The sequence below is a fragment of the Chanodichthys erythropterus genome, chromosome 15, assembly GCF_024489055.1.
Source record: "Chanodichthys erythropterus isolate Z2021 chromosome 15, ASM2448905v1, whole genome shotgun sequence".
NCBI lineage: Eukaryota > Metazoa > Chordata > Actinopteri > Cypriniformes > Xenocyprididae > Chanodichthys > Chanodichthys erythropterus.
Window position 1 is genome coordinate 11,324,550 of NC_090235.1, and position 17,383 is coordinate 11,341,932.

At 36.4% G+C, this 17,383-nt stretch overlaps 2 protein-coding genes across 13 annotated transcripts in view; one reads left to right on the forward strand and one right to left on the reverse strand.

Moving 5' to 3' along the window:
- The window catches only part of hycc1 (hyccin PI4KA lipid kinase complex subunit 1), a 47,662-nt gene that overhangs the window by 21,257 nt on the left and 9,022 nt on the right, over positions 1–17,383 (reverse strand). For 2 of the 9 annotated variants that reach the window (XR_010897250.1, XM_067410927.1), the window contains exon 1: positions 15,525–15,731. The exons of 1 other annotated variant lie outside the window; for it this stretch is intronic. The gene's annotated coding sequence lies outside the window, so the exon portion shown is untranslated. Of the gene's footprint in view, positions 1–206; positions 985–3,449; positions 3,578–8,931; positions 9,288–9,341; positions 9,702–15,524; positions 15,747–17,383 lie in introns of those variants that run through there. 6 more of the 9 variants (XR_010897251.1, XR_010897253.1, XR_010897257.1 and 3 more) reach the window with 6 other exon arrangements.
- cdca7b (cell division cycle associated 7b) overlaps positions 3,922–17,383 on the forward strand; it is a 42,464-nt gene continuing 29,002 nt past the window's right edge. For 2 of the 4 annotated variants that reach the window (XM_067410925.1, XM_067410924.1), the window contains exon 1: positions 15,808–15,948. Coding sequence is in view for 2 of the 4 variants with exons in the window: in XM_067410922.1 (XP_067267023.1) it covers positions 3,924–4,007 (84 nt within the window). In the remaining 2 variants the exon portion in view is untranslated. Of the gene's footprint in view, positions 4,008–15,807; positions 15,949–17,383 lie in introns of those variants that run through there. The other 2 variants (XM_067410922.1, XM_067410921.1) reach the window with 2 other exon arrangements.

The window sequence follows — 17,383 nt, forward strand, 5'->3', positions numbered from 1 at the left end:
AGAAGTTTAACAAATGTTGGCTTTAGACCATTCCAAAGACATTTCACCTGCAGCCATCTTCATTTCTGGAATAGGATTCATCGAAAAAAAAAAAATCACTAGACATGATATTTATATTCTCTCATTCACAGTAATAAGCCACAGGCATTTTCCGTAGATCTAATTTCCATCCACTGCGACTATCTCTCCCTCACACACAAACTTACTGTCATCAGTTTTTCCTCTCTTCCCAAAAGTTCTGTCCGTTCCCCCGTCATATCAGCCGTGAGTCACTCAGCTCTGGTTATAACCTCTACAGCGTCTTACAGTGAGCGTTTCTCCTCCCGTCTCTGACAGCCATTAGTGTGCGGCTTTCAAAAGCTCTTTAATTAGTGCAGAGAGCAATCGACAGCAGAGAGAGAGAGAGAGAGATGGGGAACTTTGTAAACACTCATTCATGGCTTTATTGATTAGCCCGAATAACCCCGCCTTTCCCCGTTCATGGATTAATAAACTGTTGCACAGCATGTGTGTGTGTGTCTTATCCCTAACACAAGCTATTGGATTAACCGCTTTCAGTGCCAGGAACGGCTTTCCGCTTCAGGATTTCGCCCTCGTTTCCTTCTATGGTGACCAAACCGCGGTCTGAGTTATTTTAAACAATCGGCTCTGGAAGGAGAAACAGCTGGAGCTGCTGAGAGCAGAAATGTAAATGTTTTGTCTTTGAGTGGTTAATTATTAAATCAACAGGCCTCGTTTATCACATGACGAGTCACTTGAGGAATTTAAATACGGGTGACCTTTGACCTCGTCGAGCCAAGGGACGATATCTGTTACTAGACTGATCCTAGAACTGTAATCCAGATTCAAACAGATTAATTTAGACTAGAAGCCAGCAGATGGGAAATGAAGTGTGTGTTTGTGAGATACAGAGAGAGTGAAAGGGATGAATGGACAGAAAAATTGGATGGATGGATGGATGGATGGATGGATGGATGGATGGATGGATGGATGGATGGATGGATGGATGGATGGATGGATGGATGGATGGATGGATGGATGGATGGATGGATGGATGGATGGATGGATGGATGGATGGATGGATGGATGGATGGATGGATGGATGGATGGATGGATGGATGGATGGATGGATGGATGGATGGATGGATGGATTTATAATTACAAATACAAAACAGTTATGTAGCACGAGAAGGTGTTAACAACTTGTCAACAACTTCAGCAAGTTAACTGGATGCCACGTAATCGCTGAATTAACCACGCAACAGGAAACAGGAAGCAGTGGAACCAAAAGCCCCTGTATGTTAACAGGTTCAGTCCAGCGCTGGTGTTTCCACTAAACATCAGCCTCAAGAACTAAGAAAACCCCTCAAATTTAAAGTAAAACAAATCTTAATAGCCCTGAAAACACAGAACCAAAGTTAAAAGTGCAGTTAACCCAAAAATAATGTAATCGAAAAGTGAATTTTCTGATAAAATTTAGTTGTTTTTTTTTTGTTCCAGGTTTTCTGTACTTGTTTGTAGGGCTGCACAATTTGGCCAAAAAGAACAATAATAATATTAAATGTTATTACTATTACAAAAATATTTAACAAAAATAAATATTAATATTGTAATAATATTTAGCTTTGAAATAAAAAAAAAATGTATAATACAATTTTTTTGTAAAATGTGTAACACGCATATATATTATATATATATATTAGGGCTGACCGATATATCGCATGCGATTGTCACGCGCATTTCGTCAGTAAAGCCGGTTCCCTGATTGGATGAGCCGTAGATCACTGACAAGCCACGCAATATCGCATTCATTATCGTAGGCAATTCATCTGCAATATGAACGCGATATTGCATGGCTTGTGTATGTGTGTGTATGTATATATATATATATATATGTGCGCATATATTTATTAAATTAGTTTCAAGACAGAAAAAACATTAACACTGAGGTCTGAAAACACGCCGGCGCGTTTTGCAGGTTTTTTTTCACATTGCAGCAAAACAGACTTAAAATACTCAATTTTTTGTCATAGAGACATAGGTAATATATCAATCGAAACTAAAGAATATCTTCTTTTATTTGTGTACACTCAGAGTAAAAACAAAATGTTGTGCTTTTTGTAAAATAAAGAAAACTAACATGATGCATGATTTCTCCTCTCCCTCTGAACGAAGTCCAATCTGATAGTTCTCAGAAAATGAACTGTAACTTAGTGAATACTAATCACAGAAAAATTACACTTATGTCTAAAAAAACATTATAGGTTTTAAATCATGTAAGTCAAATCGAAAACAAACTTTGTGTTTGTATAAAAAGAGAGCCATGTCAGAAGTCCATGATTCAGCTCATTATCCGCTAATGCGGCTACGCCCACAGAGCCAGCGCTATTCAGACGCAAATTCAGAGGAAATACATGCATACATCGTCTCAATCGTGTATTTATTGTCTTGAAAAGTGTTTATCTGGATGTAAAAGTCATGGTTAGGGAGCTCTAGAAGACATGCAGTTACTTCCTGTTTACTTGTCTTCTACAGATGAAGTTTAGATGAGTTTTTGTTTCTTTAGCGCCCTCCTGCTGCTGTATGAATTGGAAACTCCATTCATGGAATAGACTCTTCTTCTTTTAGATGAATTTGTGAACTAAAAATGCACAGAGCGCCCTCTGACTTTAAGTATGAATTGAAAACACCAGCGCTCATAGTAATGACAATGAATATTAAATAAATATAACTCCTCTGTATAGAAAATTGACATAAGCATATGAGAATCCAATATTTCTCCAAATGTGCATGCTTTTAAACTAAAAGCCTATATTCAGACTCTTTGCATCACAGAAATACATTATATTTTTAAAGTATAATATAAAACCATTACTTTATATTGTAATAACATTTTTCTGTATGTTTCATATATCATGATGAGCTATTTGATTCTTTTGTCTTCTCAGGTGAGAATGGCCCATTATTCAGTGGTGATTCACGCCTCCAAGCATACAGTGTTTCTTGGCAAAAAGTGTCTTACAAAAACTAAATCAATATATTGTTTTATATGAAGGAGTAGGCAGCATAATTTTTACATAATTCTGAAGCAAAAACTCTAGTCTACAACCTCCAATACCCTAAAGTATTGTAAACACAGATTTAATATACTTTTTTTGGCCTTATTTCAGTGAATTTTTTGTTTTTTCAATAACCACGCATAAATGTTATTCCTTCAAAAACACAAACATGAACATACATGTTCCTCACATATTATTGTAGCCTAGTTTGTGCTGAATATAGTGTAATGACACTTTTTCCATTAATATGTTTATGAACAACTGAAAAAAGCACAAATGTCAGGGCATGTCATAACTTCTCCAAGCCCCAAATCAGCCTCAGACTCCAGAGGGTTAAACATTGTAAAAATGACTAAATGACTTTTGGGTGAACTAAAGGCCCGGGTATACCTCATGTTCGACATTCCACTCCGACGCATTCGGCATGTGTACGCTATCCATTGGATTATGTTTTCAAGCCCTCAAGACACTCAAGACATTCGCACGCTGTCGTCCGTACAGTCACAAAAACTGGCCGGGGTGTGTGGACGTCCACGGATTCCCCTGATGACAAAAATTATGTGACACTGACAGCGCACGAGCTGTCGTGGAACGCGGACAGCCGAAGTATACTTTGGCCTTTACACTTTGATTATCAACAATAAAAAGGTGCATTCCATTATTTCCCCGAGCTTAACTCCGCATAAAACAGTCAAATGGACTGGTTTACCTGCATCATACTGCTCCAAACTAGACTCGAGGGTTTGTGAGCAAGTGCATTGCATCCCTGAGCACATCCACAAAAGCCAGACCAAAAATAGTCTCTGCCAACAGCTTAAAAGTACACAAGAACAGCCCAGAACCCAGCGACCCGGCGCCGCGCTGATGGAACATATTTATAGGATGCGTCATGGAAGACTCAGTGACTCAGACAAGTGCGGAGATCCAGAACATGAACACAGAAGCCTGGTGAGCAGAAATCTCCATCTGAGACTGTAACCGGCCCAACAGAGTGATTTACAGTCTCTAAACTACAGTCTGTCATTTTGACTAATAATAATAATAATAATAATATACACATTTAGAAAGAGTTGTATATTTACACACATTTCATGATTCGATTCACAAGCTTGCAATTAGACTCCTTTCCGATCTCAATTCAATTCAAAATCAATTCATTTGGAAATATATAAGGCACAGTACAATCATTTTTCTAAACAAATGTTGCAAATTATACGGGGAACCCTGTCAGCTGGTACATTACATACAATGATACACAAATGACACATGATACATTTCAGTAAGTTGCACTGTATCTTTCAACATACCTTCTGATGTTCATTCATATTTATTTCTATAACTAGTATTGAAGAGGAAGAGATGATCGGTTCTGAGGCGCTACAGCGTCTGTCAAGCCACATTAAATTTGAAAGCCAACACTTTGTTTCATATCAAAAGTAACAAAGCACAAAGTAATTATTGTGATTAACGAATGGGATAATGTTCCCATATTAGCTGCTAATAATGTTCAGTGAAGTTTTGTTCATGCATCAACTGAAAACAGCATTGACTAAAAGATTGATTTATGAGATTTTACAAATGATCAGTTCATCTAAATGAGAAATCAAGAAATCAATATTTTCATCCCAGCCCTAGTTTACTGTATATAGAGAGAGAGCTCAAATAGACCATTACAAGAGCACTAAACTACTCTGATTGCTCCATAATGGAAATAATAAATACTCAATCTCCAGCAAACAGACGTCATCGTTCACCTCCGATTTGATGGAAACAAGAGGCTTTTTAGATTCAGCAGCATGACAAACATATCATTAGAGCTCAATTCTGAGACTTGGTGGCTTCAAACTGCTAGAATTACTGCACAGAGTCTGATTAAAGCCCACGGAGAGGTAAATACGGTGCCCCTGCTGTGGCTCACTGAGGGCGGAATATGGGATGTAGAGACGTTAATGAGAGCTCTCGACACTCCCTGCAGACGGTAAACCGCTACCTGCCACCAGACGTAACCTACACGCCAACAGCTGGGGATTCAGAGACAGACTTCAGCAGTTTTTACACAGCTGCTGCCATAGTAAAGTGAGATGTTAAAGATGTTGAAATCAATCTGAAATATCACTGGCAACCAGTTTTACTTCTGCAAAGCATTATATTGAAATTAGATATTCAAGAGAAATACAAATGTAAACTTGATTTTATCCATATGGAGCTGACTGGATCATGAAAAGTAGAGCTAAATGACTGGAGGGGAGGAGTTATGACAGGCCTTGATGACATAAGCAGCACAGAAATGTCGTTTCAGAGGCGAAAGATTATGATTTATGTTTTCTTTTAGATACGCAAACTTCAACAAAGTTTGTGTTGCTTTGTCTTAATCACAAAATAAGTGTGAAATCAAACGCTCTGTTGGCATGTATGAGTGCCAGTGTCTAAAACAGGAGCAGTGTCTGTTTCGAAATGGCCAGATCTAAAAACACTCATCACCCTCTGGCCACAACCCAGATTTCTGCGATGAGCTGTAGACTTTTTTTATTTAGAGAAACCTCAAACCACTGTGCGCCTAAAATCGAGCCAATCTAGATCATATCATTTTAGACCGATAAGAATAGAGAAACAGACTACTAGGAGCATCAAGAAGTTCACAGACAATGATTTAATCACAACACACTATACATTCTCAGGAAACCTGGAAGCGGCATGGAAAACTGTAACCGCAGGAAATCTGACAGCAAGCACCCGGCTAACAGGTTTCACAATCATAAGAAGGAACCGTGACGTGGGCCAGGCATGTGAACATTATCCTCCCATACTGTATGTTTGCTGAGCCAGTTTCTTTTGAATCAGATGATCAGAACAAATGTAAACTCACAAAACTCCACAAAATCGGAAACGCCCATCATTCACAAGTTCTTCACATGTCTGGCCCCTTGCGTTTGCAAGATCTGACTATGATTTAATCTACCAAGTCAAATGTATTTGTATAGGGCTTTTAACAATACACATCATTTTATGAAACTTTATAGAAAATCATGACGTTACTGTTTATAATATCTTATCTTCATGCCATACTCACATTAAGCAGATTAGAACATATATTTTACATTTTGCAATAATAAAAGCAATTGAACAGTTGAGATTTGCTATATAGTTTGTATGAGAGTATACTGTATACACGTGAATCAAGCAGAAAGATGGGTATTGACGCAAATTTCACAATTCGTTTTCTATTCACTAGCTTGCGATTCAATTTGATTTGGATTATTTTGGATATATATCAGATAGAGTACATGGCAAATTTTCTCAAGGAAAAAAAAAACTAATGCTGTAAACTATACATGAGAGTCAGCTGCTACTACATTACTACAGTACTGAAGGTTACAATTAACTGATCTGTATACAAAAAGGATGTTTTATAATAATAAAGTTATAAAACTAACTTTACATTTTACAATCACATTTCCACTCGTTTTTTGAAATATAAACATTTAAATGGTGGCAGTGGTTATAAAAACTTGATGGATTTTTTTTTTTTTTGAAAATGCATTAAATATTACATTAAAATATATAACGTTAAAAATTATATTGAATATGTAATATGGTGTATATATTTATCAAAATGCAATTAAAAATGTATCTAGCTGACACAGGTTTATGGTCACTGAATGTGTTTTTTCTGAGGTAAATTTGGAGTAATGCGATATTGTTTAAAGCTGTTTTATTGACGTCTTTCCACGGTTGAAACACGGATTGAGCAATAACGTAAGACATGATATGGATTTCGGTAACTTATTACATACCTTCAGATGTTCATTCATATTTATTTCATGCTGGTAACTGGGTTAGTTCACCCAAAAATGAAATTTCTGTAATTACTCACCCGTAAGACCTTCATTCATCTTCAGAAAACAAAGTAAGTTATTTTTGATGAAATCTGAGGGGATTTTTATCCCCCATAAAAAAACAACGAAATTACCACATGCAAGGTCCACAAAAGTAGCAAAAACAATGTGAAAAATAGTCAACGTGACTACAGTGGTTAAACCTTAATGTTATGAAGTGACAAGAATATTTTTGTGCGCAAAAACTAAAAAATAATGGGTCTCATTCATGAAACACGAGCAGAACAAATTTTTGTGTAAATCGCGTGTAAAGTGGTTCTGGCGTAAATTTTCGGATTCATTAAAATGTTCGTATTTTCCAAATGTTAGTTGGTACGAAAGAAATCTACACCTGCTCACAGCCACGCGTAAATAGTGCGTTTAACATCCGAACGTTTTACTCATTAATAAGGCTGCATTTTAATTCACCTTAATAAGGTACATATTTACACAGCATTTTGAAAAAAATATTATATATAGTAATTACATACGTTTTTTTCTTTTTACTTTTATTGTGAGAGCCAGTAATAGCATCTGCAAACGGAGCACTTTAATCAAATAATTAATTGATTTCAATACGGTTGGGCAAACTAATTAATTAATTGTTATGGAAATTGTTTCCCATAAAATGGCCAAAATCCTTCGTTTGGTGTCATAATATGATGCCCATATATAGTTGTCCGTCGGATTTAATGGGCGGGATTTATGGTAATTGAGAATGAGCGTGCACACGTGTCCAATTTATGACTGATTGGAATTCATTAACACACACACACACATACACACACACACACATTTCACTATCACTTCTGACATTTACAAAGTATTTGTGAATCAGGAGAAGAGTTTTCGGGAAGGTCTCTTTACGTGCAAATCACTCACATATTTACTCGTATATTTACGAATGTTTCATGAATGAGACCCAATGACTTTATTCAACAAATTTTTCTCTCTCCTGTCCTCCTACGCTGTTTACATTGCAGTGCTTCCAGGTTCTACGTCCGAACTCCGGCTCAGTATTTTCAGTAATTTCGCTGCTTTCTATGGAGTATAAAAAAAAAAAAAACTTGTGGATTTCATCAAAAAATATATTAATTTGTGTTCGTAAGATGAACGAAGGTCTTATGGGTTTGTAACGACATGAGGGTGAGTTATTAATGACAGAAATTTCATTTTTGGGTGAACTAACCCTTTAAAATAGGAGGAGATGATCAGTTCATACGCGATTTTCATAATAAAATGGACAAAATGAGACTGTTTCGTATCAAAAGCAACAAAGCACAAAGATTATAGGGATTTATTGGATGGGAGGCGTGCTACAATGTTCCGTTCATTCATCAACTGAAAACAGGATAGAATAATCGATTCTTAGGATTTAAGAATCGCTATAGGTTTGTAAAAAATGAGAATTGATTAAAATCGAGAAATTTATATATTTTTTACCCAGCTCTATTATATATCCAAATTTATATAAAAGAGCTCGGCAATAATATAGCTCCATTTTGCAATGAAATAAAAAAATAAATAAATCAGACAGTACTATATAGATATACAGTATAAGATCAGTTCAGTTGAACGATTTTACCACAAAATGTGACGTCTACTGACTAGTTCTCAGAAATAAACTCCCATTTCAAAAAGCTTAAGCATGTCCATCCATTTGCTTACAGTTTATTTTTAACACATATGCATTTTTATTTGGTTTAGACCTCTTAAATTTGACTCCACATTTAAGTCTGCCAAAAAGTGCAATATTTCACATACCCTTAACAAGAAAAAACCTCAATCATTAGAGAAGATTAAGATCAACTAGACTAGTTTGACATCCAGACAACTCAAACACACTAACTCGAGCCACCACACACACTTCAGTCACCCGTTGAGTGTGTGACTCACATGACCGCACATACGCTGACTTGAAACATTAACACACACATTGACACTAACATTCCTCATGATTCCTGACAGACGGCATGTTTTATTTTGAGTGCACTTACCGTCCGAAGTCCGAATGACAGAGGAATATCCCAGCACACCCACAGAACGACTCCTCTCATTGCACAAATGTTTCTTCATTTCCTGTTTCAAACCTTCTAAGCCCAACCCACCCACGCAGACCCGGGCGGCACGGAGGGCCAATCAGAACGCAGGAGGGTTTGTGTTTTGAAGGGGTGTGAGGGAAATCTGCCCAGTCTGCTTCGACCAGTGCTGCCAGACGCATGCCACTGAAACAATTAAACCAAACACACACACTCACTCACTTCACAACCGCAGGGTTTCAGAGGGAGGAATTAACAGGATCTGACATGATTCTTTCTCAAACGGCCCTCTGAGAGAAAACCTGACCCGCAGTGACCCATCAGCACAGAAACAACCCCCAGGACACGGTTTCAATAAATCCACAGACCTGAGTGAAGACACAGAAGAGCCCATTAAAACACTTCCACTGCTACACATGCCACAATAATGGCAGGAAACCCGTCTGAAATGGCTGTCGGACTTTGAGCTTCAGGGGCTGATGGATTACAGATGAATGAGGGGAAAAAGAAAGACAAGATGCATGACGTTCACGTGGAAAGATTATGACCAGTTTTGAGCAGTGTTTTAGAAATGTGTCAGCGTGGTTGACTAGTCATCTGACAACAGACTAGTCAATTAGTGAGGTTTAACTAGATTTAACTCATCTCAAAATGAAAATTGTCATTATTTACTCACCCTCATGTCATTCCAAACCCGTATGATTTAATCTTCAGTGTCTGTTTAATTTTCAAAATGTTACATATTTCTGAGTGAAAATTATGAAAAAAATTTTTAATTATAAATACATTCTCTACAGTTCAAGTAAGTTAAAAAAATAAATAATATATATATATAAAATTAAATATTTTTATTCAGCAATTGAAAGCACTACTGTAAAAAAAAAAAAAAAATGTAATTCTTTGACCAGCCATGTTTTAGCACATTGTAACGGTATAACACTGCATTCACACGGGGCATCTGCGTCTACGCTTGACGGAGGGCACGTCTAAAGCTTGTCACTATGACGGTCACATTAGCACCGACAGCCAATTACTTTCCGGTGTACTTTCCGGTGCAATTGGCTACCGAATGCTCTAGGGTATTTGCATAAGGCAATCTGATTGGCTGACGCCTGTGTTGGCGCTGGAAAAGCTGAAAATGTTTCAATTTCTGCCACAAGCAATGCAACGGATTGGTAACATGTGGCGTCACTCATTCAAAGTAAATGAGGAGCATTAACGCAGATGCCCTTTGCAGGGAACTACACTAACCTTTTCCACTGGTGGCACTTGCGCTACTAACTTTTTCAGTTACTGGCGCAAAACATGATTTGGTCGCACAAATTATTTATAGTAAGCCACTCTGGACAATAATGAACAATAATGAAACTTTATTGCATACAGATGTGCTTTTTATTTTACTTGCTCTCTTTTAAACCACATTCTTGTTTTCTTTAACATTGGTTGGGATAGATTTACTGCAATAAAAAATACAGTACACAATAAAATGCAAAATGAATTTCTTTTGGATTTCAACATGCTATGCAGATGGGCAGACTCCTGAACTCTTAAGGAAAAATAAAATAAATATAATCCATAAAATAAAATAATAGATTTTCAGCAGCTATTGACTACATGCACATGATTTGTGGTTAGCGTATGATGGATTAATGGCCACCCCGTTCTTCTTCAAAAGAATAATTTGCGATTTAAATTTGGTGAAATGCATTTCCTCTTTGGCTATATTATAAGCTACATTGAACTTAATGATCAATTCAGAGATTCCTCACTTGCTCAGTTTGCTAAATCTTGACGCCGAAATGCAGTGGGGAGTGCTGCTGCGTCACGGGATATGTACCTGTCTCTACACTTCGCGTGCTTCATACTCTCATGAAGCTTCAATGATTCGTGTTTGAATTGTTTTGACGTAGTTACAAATTTGGACAGTCCTGCAATTGAAGGCCCACAGAATTTACAGTACACACAGTGCATTGCTCCGTCTTGGTACCTTAACCACTGGTATTCTTTGAGCCACTGGTGTCGAAATTCATATGTCCGTATCGTTTTTCCCGCGTATGCTTTCCCTGACGAATCCTTCTCAGCCTCATCATTCTCACTCACAGGCTCCGTTTGATATGTCGCATCGACATCAAGTGATGGTTCTGTTACACTTGAACTTCCCTTCTTAAAATAGGAGTCAATTGTCCGCTTCATTTCAACACGTACAGATTGTAGGCTATGTTGAGATATGTATGCGATTGCTGCGTCAGTCTTAACGAGAGGTATATTTTTTTTAAATCAACGTTAGGCTACGCCTCGCCTACACCATTCCGGGAGGGGGCGGGGGGGTCGCGGGGTTGAAGCCAACTTGATGTGTTGAATGCTCAGAGCACGTTATAAAACGTATTCTTGAAATACACATTTCTGTTTTAATAAATGCTCATAGTAAATCATAGCATATTGCCTAAAACATAAGGTAGGTACAAAAATAATCAGTGATACATTTGCGACCCCATAGAAATTAGGGTCGCAATGGCATTTCAAAAGGTCGCATATGCGATCATTTTGATCGCAGTGTAGTTCCCTGCTTTGTGAAGGCAGCTTCTGTGCATCCACAATGGAGTTACGCCTTCATGACTAGCACAATCAAGTTTTTTTTTATAAAACGTTGGCCATAGGAGTGTATAATTAAAGGATTAGCTCACTTCAGAATTAAAATTTCCTGATAATTTACTCACCCCCATGTCATCCAAGATGTTTGAGTCTATGAGGAAAACATTCCAGGATTTTTCTCCTTATAGTGGACTTCACTGGGGTTCAACGGGTTGAAGGTCCAAATGTCAGTTTCAGTGCAGCTTCAAAGAGCTCTACATGATCCCAGACGAGGAATAAGAGTCTTATCTAGAGAAACAATGTCATTTTCTAAAAAAAAATAATTATATACTTTTAAACCACAAATGCTCATCTTGCACTGCTCTGCTCTGCGCCAGTGCCTGTGTTTGACTTAGTCCTTGCACGATCGCTTTGTAAAAACTAGATCAGTACTTCCGCCTACGTCCCATGTGACCTTTCCAATGTGATTACGTAATGCGTGGTGCATCGCAGAGCAGTGCAAGACGAGCATTTGTGGTTAAAAGGTGTATTTTTTATATTGGTTAAATTTATTTATTTTTTATCATTTCAATCATTTCATTAGATGAGACTCTTAATCCTCGTCTGGGATCATGTAGAGCTCTTTGAAGCTGCACTGAATCTGACATTTGGACCTTCAACCCGCTGAACCCCAGTGAAGTCCACTATATGGAGAAAAATCCTTAAATGTTTTCCTCAAAAAACTTCATTTCTAATTGACTGAAGAAAGACAGACAAAAATCTTGGATGACATGGAGGTGAGTAAATTATCAGGAAGTTTTAATTCTGAATTGAACTAATCCTGTAATTTTAAAAGTTAATCTGACACTGGTATAAAGTAGGCTACTGTACTGTATATGCGACGTAGTTCACTGATAAGCTACGCAATATCGCGTTCATAATGCAGATGAATCACCTTCGATAATGAACGCGATACTGCGTAGCTTCAAATATAGCAAGTTATCAGTATTGGCCAAAATTTTTATATCGGTGCATCCCTGAATTCTCTTTCAAATAAACACTGTTCTTTTGAACTTTCTATTCACCAAAGAATCCTGAAAAAATGTATAACGGTTTCCACAAAATTATGAAATAGCACAACTGTTTTCTGTTGACAATAATCAGAAATGTTTCTTGAGCAGCAGATCAACATATTAGAATGATTTCTGAAGGATCATGTGACACTGAAGACTGGAGTAATGATGCTGAAAATTCAGATTTGATCACAGGAATAAATTACATTTTACAATATATTCACATGAAAAACAGTAATTTGAAATTATAATAATATTTCACAATATTACTGTTTTTCCTGTATTTTTGATCAAATAAATGCAGAGTTGGTGAGCAGAAGAGACTTTCTAAAATGCTACAAAATATCACCAACCCTAAACTTGTGAACAGTATAGTGCATAATTTTAATGAAACATATTTAAAAAATATATGAAATATGTTCATGTTATATGGCCAGTAAAAATTGAGGAAATATAATTTATATAATTTAAAAAAAACTAAACTAAACTTCACTAAACTGTTCAGCATCCATATATCATTAATAAACATGTCCAGTCAGTGTTGAGTCATATCGAAACTAACTATACACAACTTCCCTTAGACCTAGTCATTCAGACAACTCAACAAGCGGATTTTGAGAAAAGAAATAAATAAAATTTCACAAGTTTGTTCCTTTCTCACACTCACACACTCTAACAACTCTGTCTGCTGAGAACACACTGCTATCTTGTCACGACTCAATCAGAACAGGACATACAGGTGTGCTCAAGGATATCTTGTCAGACAAAACAGATTCTCCTTCAAAACAGCTTTCAAAAATTTGATGTCATGAACTTCACAGCTGATAAAACAGACTTCTGGAAATTGAGTAAAGCCATTCAAAGAGCTTGAAGCCTGCCATTTTTGCATGCAATATGCACCAGACATTTCTTGAACATTTTCAAATGTCTCACTACTATCTCAAATGCATTGAACACTATGAAGCAAATAAGCATCAGCATTACCGCCAACGCCATGTCGTTGTATCATTACCTAGATGTTGCCAACAAACCCTGTACATCTACATTTGACAAGTCCTTTTTTTCTTTCTGTGATGCATCAAAGCCATCGTCTGGACTTATCTATTTTAAACTCAAATACACCTTAGCTCTGTCATTTGATTTGACTGTTTTCTGTGACACTATCTGCGATGCTTTTCATGTGGAGGTGTCGTGATGTTTGTTCAGGTAGGGCTGGTCCACCTTGAACATCAGGAGGAGGATAAAAGTTTATTGATTATTTTTACTGCCATTTAGAAAAGCTGTTTATACAAAGTACCACACTAATGGACAGCCAACAAAGACAGAAATGGGTTATATTCAGGGCACCAGCGGCAGTCGTGCCACAGCAGAATGGGTTCAGCTAATCTGCACTTTGAACAAACTAAGACCCGCATAATTACCTTAAAAGGAACAGTTCACTCAAAACTGAAAAAAGTTTCCAAAAACTACAACTTTGTGTAAATATTTTTAAAATTAAAATGTTAATTTCATTTAATTCAAATTTGTGAATATTTCACATAGAAAATAATTACCTAGACTCAGATGGACACCTATACGTAGTCTGATCTGTGCTGAAAATATTTCAAAACTTCTCATAACAATATAAAATGTTATTAATGTTATGTTTTGCGCAATTGCTTTGGCAAAGTATCTGTCAAACAAGCTAAAATCAAAAGCGCAATATGACTTGGTGCCCTTTACAAATCGCAAAAGCCTATGAATTAATTAAAGTAGTATATAGTCTGTTTGCACTGCGTATTTCAAAGCGAAGCGCACATTTTGCTCACACAATCAGCTTGTTATCCGGTGTTTTCCGCGTCTCAGAATGGCTCATTTCACAGTGAATGAATGCAGTAAATGTGCTGTGAGTTTACCATGCATTTTTGTGGGCAGATGATTTGTAATGTGACGAAGAAATTCAGTAGTATTGTCATTTCACTACTGTAGGTAAATTAAAATACTAATGAAATATTCATTTTAATTTATTTTACAGTGCATGTTTTAAAATATATAGGCTATTACTATCATAGGAATAAAAATTATTATTATTATTTTCCTAATTGTTTGGGGGGGAAGGGGGGTTCAGCCCCCATAGTCTCACAAAATCCAGTGGGAAACAAACTTTTATTATATATAGATATACATTTGCAGATATAGTTTGGTTTCTAATTCAGAATTAGTTATTCAAATAAAAAAAAGTGGAACTGAACAACTTTTTTTGGTTCTGTCAATTGTTCTCTCATATGCATTCTTCAGCTGAATCTACAAAAGAATAAATGAATAAATTAAAATTTGTTAACATAAACCATTAAAAATGTGCTAATACACATTTAAGGGCAATTATCAGATATTAGAAAAACATCAAAATCATTAAAAATTGCACCTTTCGCTGGAATTGTATTAAATGAATGTATTGTTTTTATATAAATCATCAATGAAATTATTTTTTTTATTTTTTTCATTGAAACCATCAAAAGAATTGTTAAATTGAATATCAAAATCCATTTTGGTCAACCACTACACTAGAAAAATATTATTTTGCATTCCATGGAATAAAGTAAAATTGTTAAACGCTAAATGACGATAAACTATATGATATGATTACATGTTTTTGAATTTTGGTGAACTTTTCCTTTAATGAAACTAGGCTAAAACATCATATAACCCGATAAATAGCTTATCAGAACTGAACTCAAATTGTTTATAGACCGACAAATTCACAAAAGCCACCAATGAAGATTTTCTGAAAGCTGAATAATATTCTGATCCACTACACTACAACATTTGTCCCTATATGCCTCAAAAAAACAAATATTATTCAAATAAAACTACATTTTACTGTCACAAATTAGCTGAACAAAGTGTGAAAATACTAATTTGACTCACCCTCGAGACGTACCTTTTCCTGTACGATATTCAGTTTGACAGATGCACAATATCCACCTTTAGCACAGAAAAATATAATCACACCTTTTATGAAACACTAATGCTGCTGGACTCCAGACGCCATTTAGAAAATTATGCAACTCACACACAACACAGCCGTCTGAGTAATATCAGAACAAGTGTGTCCTGTCAGGAGCATTATGACACAAGAATGACAATCACGAACAGAAGTCATACAGAACTGAACACCACACCACACCTAATACATGTGACTGAACGAAAGGATTACGTCATGACTTGAGCAATCCTGCAAACACAAACAATGTTCTGCTTCCAGTTTCTATGCATTTAGCTTAAAAGCAGAAACTAATTACAAACAACATCCTCTGAAATTGGGAAACAATACAGGCCATAATTCCTCACAGTGAGTAGTTTCAGTTCAAGTCAATGACTCTTTTATATGTAGCGCTCTTGACTTTGTTTAAATGTTTGTTTTGTTGCTTACTGGTGATTAGCAGTTCTTTTACCTATTCAAACAATTAAAAATTTGAATTTGATTGCAAACAATAAATGTACACAACTAAACGGCTTAAGACATCTCGTAAAGTACTGTCCAAGTTTTACTGTTAACTGTTGCACAACCACAATGACACCTTTGTGGTGAATTTAACAAAAGTAAAGAACAAAAAACTGTATAATATTTGACCAGTAGGTGCTGCTGTCATCAAATTTACACGATATTCTCAAGTAATTGTGCATGCAAATTTTTGTGTCAATATGCAAAAGTGTTACAGAAATACCACCTCACTTCCTGATTGGTGTCTTTGCCAGCAAGTTCATTACATAAACACTGTCAAACACCAAAAACCCAAAAGATGATCAGAAGATGATCAGAACCATATTTGATGACGATTGGATAAGCAGCAAAAAAAAAGTTGGCAAAGTGGTTCAGAATAGCAGAAAGATGTAAAACATTATAAAATAGTAGTCAATTGGCGGGAATACTAAGGCAAATAGGCAATGACTATTGCAAAGTGATGTCGCAATAATGGAATTTCCAACTTTGATACGATACCTTGAAAAATATCGATATTCTATACCATTTTTTTCGACAGGGAAAAATTGCCATATATAGTGCCATACAGATATTTTTGATTAATCTTTTGATAACTTGGGTAATTTTGTAAAATAAGAACAAAAAAACAAATTGCAAATGACAGCACAAATAAATACAATAGAATAAAGAGACAAATGAAAAACACACCTTTAAAGGCACACTATGTGAATTTTCGCCGCTAGAGGTCGCCTATTCAAAACAAGGCATAGCTTGATAACACAGAGATTAAGAGCGGAATGGGACTCAGGCAGAAATCATGTTCATGGATGAGATTATTAACGTTACTGTAGTATAAAGCAGAGCAGGGCCGAGTGATGTTGGAGCTGAACGAGGCCGCTGGAGAGACTGCTAATGAGAGATGAGAGCGAAACCCGTCTTGAGAGCAGCGGACCTTTTATTATGCCAAGCGGCAACCTCCCCCAGTCTCTCGTGAAGCCAATACGGAAGTGACTTAAACTGCAATTCATCAACTGGCCGCTAGGGACAGGCTCCAAAAGAGAACAGAATCTCATTGAGTCCCATGTTAAATTTGCCAAGTTTATAGCAGAAAAAAAACATGTTTACAAGTTGGTTCAAATTGTGGTTTTGGTCTATACTGCTAATTTTGCCCTTCATGACAACTGTGAGGGGGGTGAATTTTTTTCTAACTCATTCTTTTAAATTATATTAAGCCTTAAAGTTCTGCATAATTAAGGGCGTGGTCACTTGAGTGACAGGTAGATGGCGCTGCTGTCTAAGCGCC